Genomic DNA, 10934 nt, shown 5'->3' with positions numbered 1-10934 from the left:
AGTTAAAAATGATTGATTAAAAATGAATTAAGTGATATGTGAATTAAAATTATGAAATTCATTATATTTTTTCTAAATATAAAATTGAGTGTAATTTATCCAAAATCTGAGGGGAAAAAAAAATCTAAGAGAGCGACAGCAGCATCCCCCAAAAGAGCACAGTCACTCCGTACACTAAAACTAGCGGTGAGCAGTGGATATACCAATCCGTCAAAATTGACAAAATCGAACCGATCTGTCACATTTTGGATGAATGCGTGATGACGAGTGGACGATTGCAGATTGATTTTCTCTAATCCGCCAATTTGGCGGACGGATGGTGGATTTGAGGTTCCTTTAGCCGCAACCGAACCGCCAAATCTCGAGCACCCTTAATAATTTATAAAACTTTGTATTTTCAATTTGTTTAAATATTTTGTTTGTGTTTTCAATTGAAAAAGAGTTTAAATATTCTGTTGAATTTTTTTTTTCAACTTGAATATATTTTTTTAATTGAAAAAAATAAACGTATTATTTATTTATATTTTTTGGTTTTTAAATCTAACTCTAAAAGTAATAAATAGAAAATATGATATATACTGGTTGGTTTTTATTTTCAAAAATATATATAAATGTAACAATAGAGAGACATACACTTTCTACTACTGCTCTGTTCATGGTTTTGGTGGTTTGAATTGTTTTTATATTTTAAGAACCACATATTATAATACTTTATGTGGATAAAGCATGCTGTGATTGTAATATGTGGACGAGGCATGCAGTGATTGTGATATTCTAAAATTTCAAACTTTTTTTCTTTGGATGAGACATACAGTAATTGTAATACTTTTTTAAGTCATTGAGTGTAATATATATATATATATATATTTTTTTTTTAAAGAAGTGCACAAGTTGAACTATGTTGAAAATTTATAAAATTTTAAACTGTCAACTGATTCGTATTTATCCGCCAAATCACGAATCTGCTCAATCCACCCGCCAAACCATCAATCCACATATATCAAATTGACGAATAGATACGGATTAATTTTTTCCAATCCACTAATTTAACAGACGGATGCAGATTGAAAGTTTCGTGGCCGCAACCAGCCGCGCCCACCCCTAACTAAAACACATGGCGGCGCAATGCGATCTATTCCAACTCCCAAAGTGTTACGTGTCCCCCTTCATGCCATTCCACGTGTCGTCACCTCTCCTCTCTTCTCCTCACTGACTCACTCATTTGCTCCGAAAGGCTTCCATCTTCAAGCCCCTGTTGGGGAAAACCCAGAATCATCATCAGAACTCACAAGGTAACTCTCTCTCTCTCTCTCTCCCTCTCTCTTCAAAAGTATCCATGTGTTTTGACACTACGTTGCTGTGAAAGTGGTGGATTTTGGAGCAAACTAGGTTTTGAATTTGAATTATTGTATTTGTATTTTGGGTCTTTTATAAATTGTTTCTTAGCTCTATGAATTTATGATCTGTTGTTGTTTCCTCTGTCGATCTAATTTACTAGATTGTTCGTTTTTTTTTTTTTTTTTTTAAATTTAAATTTTCCATTGCACTTGGGGATTTTTGGTTGAACATTTGGTGTAACATTGTGATTTGAGTAATTTATTTATTTTCCTTTTCCACTGTTTTCTCAGCAATCAAACAGAGAATGTTCCAATGGTGGAAGTAGTTTTGTGATTCTACTACTTCAAATGATATTTTGTTTTCTTTTGAGTTGCCCTTTGTCATCCATTGTGATTGTGTCAATCTTTACTCTCAATGAAATCAATCTCTTGCACCTTTTCAAATTATTTAAATTTATTCCTTTAGGCTGTGTTTGGTTCGGGGATTTGGTGAGGAATGTGGAAAGGGAAATGGAAAAAGTGTGTGAAATGTAGTTATATTTTATTAACATTCAACCCACCTTTTTTTCTTCTCTTTCCAAATCCCTCACGAAATTCCTAAACCAAACACAGCCTTATGCTTTCTTCATGCAAGGCAAATGGATGCATCACTAATAAACAGTGATTTGACTTAGCTTGATTACATTAAAAGACAAAGGGCAGCCTGAAAACAGCAGAAGTTGAGTTATGAGAAACGGCATCAAGGTCAATGATTTAACAATAATATGCTCATGGACAGTTGGTTGGGTTGACTTCAGCAGTTAGGATGTTAGGGTAAAGCTAAGCTAGTCGATTCTTGACATTCCATTGAATGCAAAAGAAGAATCCACCAGTGTTTTTATTTTTTTATTGTTCAATTGTTTTAGACAAGCCCTTGTTTTGATGTAAATCATAGGAGATTTAGTTTGTATATGAATATGAATGTGTATATCAAGTAATTGTTACCAAGCTCTACATGCTGAACACACAAAGTTTGGTATTCCATCCCAATGTGAATATCACTATTTTAAAGAACAGGATCATCTTCGTGTAAAATTGGTCAAGGATGACAAATTTTGCAAGATGTTTGCTGAGTTATAACTGTTGGTGGAAAATTTTCCATATCAAGATCTTTTGGTAAACTTTTGGTGTTGTGTGGACCATACTTTCCAAGATTAATTGGGAAAGTTTTAAAGACGACGTGAGAGGATCCCGTGCCTTAAATGGTTACTGTAGTTTCTCCTTGCCTTTAACTGGAAAAGGAAAATCTATAAAAAAATTAATTATTAAATTTTATACCGGAGTTGGATTCCAAAGTGTTTTTTATCTGTTAATTTTTTATTTTATTTGTTGGGTGTTTGAAAACTTGAAATGATGATTTCAGGAAATTAAATATACTGAGTTCTCCATCTTTTTGGGTTTTGTATAAAGAGATGGCACCAATTAGCATCCTACATTAAGATTGATGTATTTTGTTGTCTGTTGACTATTTTGAATTTCAGTGTTGCCTACACTTCTCTTACATGCAATGAAACTGTTTCTCATGGAAGGAAGCTATCTTCTCCAACTGCAATATCCCTTTTGTGCAGGATATAGGAGACGTACACTTAACAATCAAACCTTTGTTCAAATGGTGGATATGTAGTTTGTGCGAATGTACATTTAGTTTGTGGGGATGCACTAGTTTGCTGTGTACCGATGGATATGATGGCATTGTTTCATGAATTAGTGGGTACTATAATAATCTTGATGACAAAGCCGTTCTCATTGGTTAAACTATCGTGTATCTTTGCCATGAGAAGCTTCTGCATTGTTGTTTACACCTGGGTCGAGGTGCTGAGAACTTCTATCAGCGTTCATTTAAATATACTGTGGAGCGTTATGTTTTGGACCTTCACTTTTATATCTCTTCCTGTAAGAGTTTTGACTGCACTACAGAGGGAGAGGCTGGTCAGTTTTCCTTGCCTATTGTACGATACTATTGCTGAAATTTCTGATGTTCACATCAATACATGCTATTTGATGCCCAATTTGAGTATTAATTCATCCCTACCAAAGTCTTTTCCCAATAATCATACAGAAAGATTATGCGTCTGAGGAACATAACCAAAAGATTATGCATCTTTTTCATCTTTTTTATTTTTTAATACACATTTTGATATTCTATTATCCCAAAAATTTCTTTGATGAAGTCCTTCTAGGTGCACACATGACATTCCAAAATTTCATTGGAGTAAGAAAGAGATTTTAAATAGTCAAGGTGGTCAGCTGGTGTGAGAGATTTAGATGAATGGCTACTAAGGATTATTTCTCCTCTCACTTTTTGTCCATTTCCTCTTCATATTGTGGCGTTTCTTTTTGTTTGATATAATTTTGTCAATTACTGACGCTTTAAAGTTCCCAATGTCTCTAGACAAATTATTGATATGGGATATTGTTTATGATATGCAGCTGCAAATGCGTCTTCATGAGCTGCAGATTGAGCTGGAGAATCTTGTGTGGAACAGGAAGGAACTTGAAGAACGTCTGCAAATGGCCATTAAAGAATGTAGAATGATGGAGGCAATGTTAACAGAACTTGAAGATGATCATGATCAGGCTATTGTCAAAATTGAACTATTGGAGAGTGAGGTACCGAAGTTCTGATCATTTTGCAACTTTGATGCTATATTGGTCATACTTGCTAATTTGTGTAATTTCTCTTTTGGTCAGAAACAGCCTTTAATTTTCTACTATGACCAACTCCCTCAAGAGTGCATTTAATATTGTTCTTCTGACATTGACAATCAAGGGATTTGAAATCCACATATTTTAAAATCACTGCACTTGAAACAAATGTTGCTTTGATGAAATTCTAAATCTAGGTATTTATTGTTCAAGAAAAAAAATTCTTCATGTACGTTTCTTTGTAAACAGGGGCTGTGACTTAATCTATATTCTTAACCTAACAAGGAAAAATACAAAAAAAATTAAATCATAAAATTGAGTTTGTGATAACCTTCAGATCCATGTTCCGTGAGTTTAATCAAAAGATGGAGAATACCAATAACCTCAAAATGGCCTTAAATTATTGTAAATGAAAATTTAACTTCAGATGCTTGACCATCAACTTCTGTTACATTTTTCTTACCGTTAATATTTCATTATTCTGTATATTCAACCTTGTACTTGGTTGAACTTTGCGTACTCTCCAACAGTTGCAGGACGTGATCAAAGAAAATCTTCGGCTGAAGGAGATACAGGGTAAAAGACTACGGAGTTTTCAAAGTCAAGTTGATGCAGGCAAAGGCAATAACCGCAACAATGAAGTTACTGATAGGTACGGTTCCTATGGGATGCCATCATGGAAATCTAGTTTTGATGGGAGTGGTGTTATCCTTGAAGACCTCCTGATCCACAAAGACGCTTGGGAGGAAGAGAGAGAACACAAAGCCGACTCGCTCGATTTCATGAGAACTGAATTGAAAGTCAGTGGGCCTAGCCATGCAGTTCCGCCTGGTATTAGTCTCTCTAGAAATCTGAACATGAATGAAGTCCTTGGTAAACGAAGAGAGGTAGCACTTTCACAGAGCTTTTTCAGTGCGGTTTTGTCTCTGTTAGTAGGAATGATCATCTGGGAGGCTGAAGACCCTTGCATGCCGCTTGTAGTAGCTCTCTTTACTGTGGTTGCCATGTCGTTGAAGAGCGTTGTACAATTCTTCTGTACCATTAAGAATAAACTTGCATCCGATGCAGTTGCTCTTTTAAGCTTCAATTGGTTTATGCTTGGCACACTTGCATACCCTATGCTGCCAAAAATTGCTTGTATGTTGACTCCCACAGCCTTGAGCTTCTTGGAGTGGACAGCAACCTCGCTTGGTTTTACTTTCTGAAGTCACCTAGTTTTTGGAATATCATATACAACCATGAGTTCTGTTTGTTTCTTAAATTATCTTTATCGCTTGTATAGTAACGATCTAACTGACCTTGATTTCCTTTTTCTCAAGTTCTGTCAAGTTCTTAAGGTTTTTCTTTGTTTGAAATAGGCAAATACTATATTGTTAATCAATTATGTTTTCTTCTTGGATTATCTATCATTATATTGCTGTGAATACTACTGTGAGAGTTGTAGTCATAAGGTTTCTTGAGGTGTATCGTGTTTACTTGAAGTGGTCACACCACATGACAGGTCAGTATTGCTGCCTTCTGTCTGTTATAGAATATGTTTAATTCGTCTTATAATAAAGTATATGATGATTAAATGTGAGCGCTCATTCAGATGGACTGGCTGTGAACAGTTGATCATCTGCTTCATTGGTTGTTTTGAAACATGTTTGGTCAATATCATAAGATTGTCATGTTATTGATCTACTGAATATAGGTCAGGCTTGACATTCAGTTGCAGCTTTGTTTCGTGTGTTGCTGTGGATAATAATCATCCTTGGATGAGCCATGTTGGGGCTCAAGGAAAGAGACATGAGAAGCTGTGGCCAGGTTAGTTCTGATTACACTAGTTCAATATGTAGTCAATTCATTCCATGCTAAACTATTGTATCATGAATTTTGGATCCATACACTCGCACACAAGTAGGTGAACATTGATTTTGCTTCGAGTGACTATGCATAAGGTTATATAAAGAAATGATGTGGAAAGAAGTTAAATTCATTTCTTTAATTTCCATTTTGTTTTGCTTTTTCTTGATAAATTTAGGATGCAAACATAGCATAAAGAAAAACATTTAGGTGGTCTCAATCGCTCCATTTTTCGGTTTTGTGGTAATCTACAGAGGTTTTAGGTTCTTGATGTTCTATACATTATTCAGTGCATGCTTTCATGGACGTGAAATTAGCACAAAACCAACTCATGGTTTTGTTTGCTTCCATGTGGTTAGGGGTAGGGCACCATTATTTGTCTATCATCAAAAATCATTTCAAATTCTAAAAATAGGAAATAATGGTGTATTTGAGGCATGGAAATAGAGACCAAAATATTCTCGTTATTGTTTTGGAGATAGAGACCAAAATAGCCTTTCATGGGTATAGCTTCTTCCACTGTAGGGATGGCAATTTGAACCCGGCCCGACGGGGACCCGACCCCCCGTCCCCGATAAGAGTGGTTTTTCCCCGAAAAATACCCCCGACGGGCCGGGGATGGTATTCAAAAATAAATCCCCGGTGACATTCGGGCCGGGGACGGTGATACATATTTCATCCCCGACCCCGGCCCCGCCCCCCGCCCCGGTCAGCCCCCGATTTATATATATATATATATATTATATATGTCACACTGACACGCTCTCTGCTCTATCTCTATTATATTTATATATTATATTATATACCTTTCAACTCCCTATTGAATAGCTCTCTGCTCTATCTCTATTATATTTATATATTATATTATATACATTTCAACTCCTTATTGAATAGCTCTCGGCTCTATCTCACTCTCTTACAGTCGCTCTCTCTCATCTCTTCTCTTACTCTCTCTCTTCTCTTCTCTTCACACAGACACAGACGCACAGACGCAGGAGCCTCCTCCAAGCCGCCACCGCCTCCTCCTCCTCCTCTAGGCCACTGCCACCTCCTTTTCCGTCGCCACGGCAGATCTGATGGAGTGCAGCACATCGTCGATCTCCACCGCCGATCTCCTTCGCCGATCTCCACCGCCGCCCTCCTCCGTCGATATCCTCCTCTGCCGCCATCATCAGCTCAGATCTGATGGTCTGTAATTTTTTTTTTATTTGTTGATGATCTATAATTTTTTTTTTTTTTGATTTGTTGTTTTTTATGTTGATCTATGTTGATGATGTTGAATGTTGAAACAGAGTTGATGGTGTTGAATGTTGGAACATATATGTTTTTTTTTATGATCTGTTATTTTTTTTATTTTTTTTATTTTTATCTGTTGATGGTGTTGAAGTTGAATGTTGAAACAGAGTTAGATCGGGGACTTTTCGGGGTCGGGGAAACCCGATCCCCGTTGGGGACGGGGATGGGGACTGTGACAGGTTCCCCGTCGGGGATCGGGGCCGGGGACGGGGAAGTTTTGGCCATCGGGGATCGGGGACGGGATGGGTGATCCCCGGCCCCGCCCCGCCCCGTTGCCATTCCTACTTCCACTCCTAAACCTACCTTGATGCTGTCTGACTCATTTATACTCTTTTTGTTTTTGTTTTTATTTTTTTTATCGACAAAATTAGTGATTGGTTATTAGATTAGCATATCGGGGAGTTGAAACTTACAATCATATATCTTACAAGAAAATCTTACCCTTCCATTATATTGGATAAGTTTTTCTGGCAAGAAAAAATTTTAGGCTTGGTTTGGGAAGTGGGTTGGCTTTTTTGTTTTTTTGGCTATTTTAGCTTAGGGCTAAAAAGTCTAGTTTGGGAAGGGCTTTTGATTTTTTTGACATTTTTGTAAGAAAAAGAATGTAATGATTATGGATTGGATGTGATGTTTTGTCTTATTAGTGCTAAAAAGTCTATTTTGTTTTTTGTGGTTATTTTAGCCCCAAACCCACTTTCCAAACAATGCCTTAGGCTTTTTTAGACTAAAATTTACAAAAAAATAATAGTTAATAAGACAAAATGTCACATCAAATTCATAATTATTTAACTTTTTCTTTTACAAACATCATATCTAATTATAAAAAAATTTAATTATCTTTTCAAACACACAAATTTTAATCTACTAAAATAATCAAAAATTAAAATAAGCACCAAGGTTTGATCCCTTGACCATGCCACCATATGCAATACTCTTACCGCCACGCCACTTTGCATCCTCAATATTATATATGACACATATTATTTATTATATTATTCAAATGTATATCCAAATGCAGTGTCGTAAAAAAAAAAAAACAAAAAAAAAAACTATATGTATGTAAATCTAATTAGGTGAATGTCATAATCTCACTTTATTTTGTGGTCCTTAATTTCATAGTGAGAGAATAAATAATGTCCATTTAATTTATATTTTTTATGAATTGATGACGCCACTCAATTCGATATATATTTGCACTTATTCATCTAAACAAGAAGTAAAATGACTACAAAATGACTACTTCAAGAATAAACAATATAATTCATCAAATCAATAATTAAAAAATAATAATTATCAAGTTATGCCAAAAATTACAATATGTCCATCCAAAACAACACTTAAAAAAAATTCAAGGCTCAAACAAAATTCTATAAAACCCATTTGAAATATTCAAAATATGTCTCAAAAAAAAAAAAAAATCATTATCTAAGAATAACGATAAAAAATAAAATAAAAATACTACATTTCAATTCTGTGGGTGAGGTTGTGAATGACCACAAAATTTAAAAAAAGTTTTATTATCTAAGAATGACTCGTCCCCCATGGGATTGAGCTCTCCTTCATCAAACAACATCCCCTAAAAAAATAAAAATGAATAAGTGTGAGAGAATATATTGGAGTCAATTTATTTTTTTATTAAAAACAAACTACATTACAAACTTAAATTGCATACCTGAGAAGTTTGTGGATTAACTAATAGTTGTGAAGATAAAGGGGTAGACTGTGGGTAACTTGATGAGCACGCAATGTTAGTATCGGCAAGCTTGAAAAGATTGTGACCATAATTCATCAATTGTGGCCAATAGGGTATCCCAACATCCTAATTCATAAAATACTGTTAGAAGTAAATATACAATTATAAGAAAATTTAAATATAAAAAACAAAATCTAACCTGTGAACGGCATAAAGAAGAACTTTGAACAATTAACGTGTTGCTTGATTGGCCAATTTTCTAAACAAATTATAGCATTTATCAATACATTGCATGAGTCTAAAAGAAAGCAAAAATTAGAATCAAATTAGGTGAACAATACCTTACTAAGGTCGGTAGGTTGTGAAATAATTTTTTTCCTCTTATTAGTCTTCTCATGCCAAGGTTTTAATCTACCCCTACCCTTCTGTCCACCTTTTTTTTAAGCCTTTAACTCATGCAAAGTTAGGATTAGAAGTCATATCAATGTTGTTTCCACTATTACAATCACCCAAATCATCAAATGATACCATCATTTTATTCACTTTTGTACACAGTTCCTTAACCCCTTCATCAACCAATTGATAAACAGGCTTATAAACAGATGCTTGAGTTGCTAGCTTTACCATCCTAGGACAAAGATCCCTATAACGTGCTGATATCTCTAACTTGGGATCATTCTCATCCATTTCAACTTTTCCTCCCTTAATTTCACCACTTTTGGCATCTAATCTTCATCAACCTAAAATGTACCTCTCAAGAATTTCCATAACATTCATTCTATCAAGTGCTTTAATTGCATGACCACATAAAATTCCAACGTTTTCAAACTTTTGACAAGTGCAACGAATTTTTTGACAAATTTTTTCTCCTCCTAACTCATTGATTTCCATATTACCCTCCACAATATACTCTCTATGATCACCATACAAGCTAATCATGTACTGAACTTCTCCTTCTAACTCATGGCATTGCTTCACTTGACAAGAAAGACACATATCCAACTAATTATGAAATAAGTCAAAGATAGGAGGGGTGTACAAATTTGCAACTTGGTTCAAAACTGGAGACCTTTTCAATTTCATTCTCGGCAATTGTTGTCTAGAATTATATATAGCTTTTACTTCTTCGTACCGCTTATCTACAACAATCCGATTGAAGGTAAAAAATTGAACAATATTATGATCAGCTTGCAAATACCTCTTTAATGATGCGTTCAGGCTTTCACTAAGTTGGGTGCTTCGCATTCTTGCAGTGAACAAGTATTTCATGTACACGTGCGTCCATTGCTCTCTTTTTTCCCAACTCTTCTTCATCCACACATTCTCATACAAGTTGTATTTATCAATAAAAGAATCCCAAGCTTCAATTAACTCGTGTTCATCCTCGCATCCAAAAATACAAGCTTTGAAATCACTACCAAATTTTGAACCACTCTTATACAAGTACCTAAATGCTTCAAAGCATTTTGCATTTGGTGAAAAGTGCATAATTCATGGAAAACCTTAGGCATGACTTCAGATGTTGTCTTAGTAATTGCCTGATCTTGGTCTGTGAAAAACTGGTAGGCTCTTTCCCTGACATTGCATGCAAGAAGGTTTCAAATAACCACTCAAATGAAGCTGTAGTTTCATCATATAATAACGAGGCACCAAAAATCACTGTCTTTCTAAAGTGGTTAAAGCCAGTAAATAAAGCTAGTGGCCGATACTCCTCATTTGTTCGAAATGTTGTGTCGAATGATATGGCATCACCAAAAAGTTCATAATCTGTAATCATCTCATGGTTAGTCCAAAAAATATTAGTAATCATTTTATCCACATCCAATTGAATTGCATAGTAAAAATATGGATTTTCAGCTGCTTATTACTGAAAATATCTTAATAAACTCCCAGCTTCTCTGTATTGCAAATTTCGTTGTCTTTTTCCACGCAAGTAGCTTTTTTGGTCTTCTCCATGAATCCCAAATTTTCTTTTCCACCTGTTAAGGCACTAATGAGATCATGTGCTGCTTTAAGAGAGATACCAGTGTCATCAGCTATATCAACATTCAAAGCATGAGCCTGACATAACTTTCTTT

The 10934-nt window shown here is 35.1% G+C and overlaps 1 protein-coding gene across 2 annotated transcripts; it reads left to right on the top strand.

Moving 5' to 3' along the window:
• Positions 1 to 1077: 1077 nt before the first annotated feature.
• LOC114269037 (uncharacterized) lies at positions 1078 to 7201 on the top strand. Of its 2 annotated transcripts, none has more exons than XM_082901809.1 (5): positions 1078 to 1292; positions 2945 to 3305; positions 3807 to 3986; positions 4553 to 5828; positions 6843 to 7201. In XM_082901809.1, the coding sequence occupies exons 2-4, from the start codon at positions 3054 to 3056 to the stop codon at positions 5225 to 5227; spliced, it is 1107 nt and encodes a 368-aa protein (XP_082757935.1). In that variant the 5' UTR covers positions 1078 to 1292; positions 2945 to 3053; the 3' UTR covers positions 5228 to 5828; positions 6843 to 7201. The 2 variants fall into 2 exon arrangements, with proteins under 2 accessions (XP_082757935.1, XP_082757934.1); XM_082901808.1 differs by having other exon boundaries at positions 1139 to 1292; positions 2858 to 3305.
• Positions 7202 to 10934: the final 3733 nt, after the last annotated feature.

Source organism: Camellia sinensis, chromosome 13 (genome assembly GCF_055761805.1).
Source record: "Camellia sinensis isolate YWXY chromosome 13, ASM5576180v1, whole genome shotgun sequence".
NCBI classification, from domain to species: Eukaryota; Viridiplantae; Streptophyta; class Magnoliopsida; order Ericales; family Theaceae; genus Camellia; species Camellia sinensis.
The sequence above is the reverse complement of the archived record's forward strand: the minus strand, read 5'-3'. Positions and strand labels throughout refer to the sequence as shown.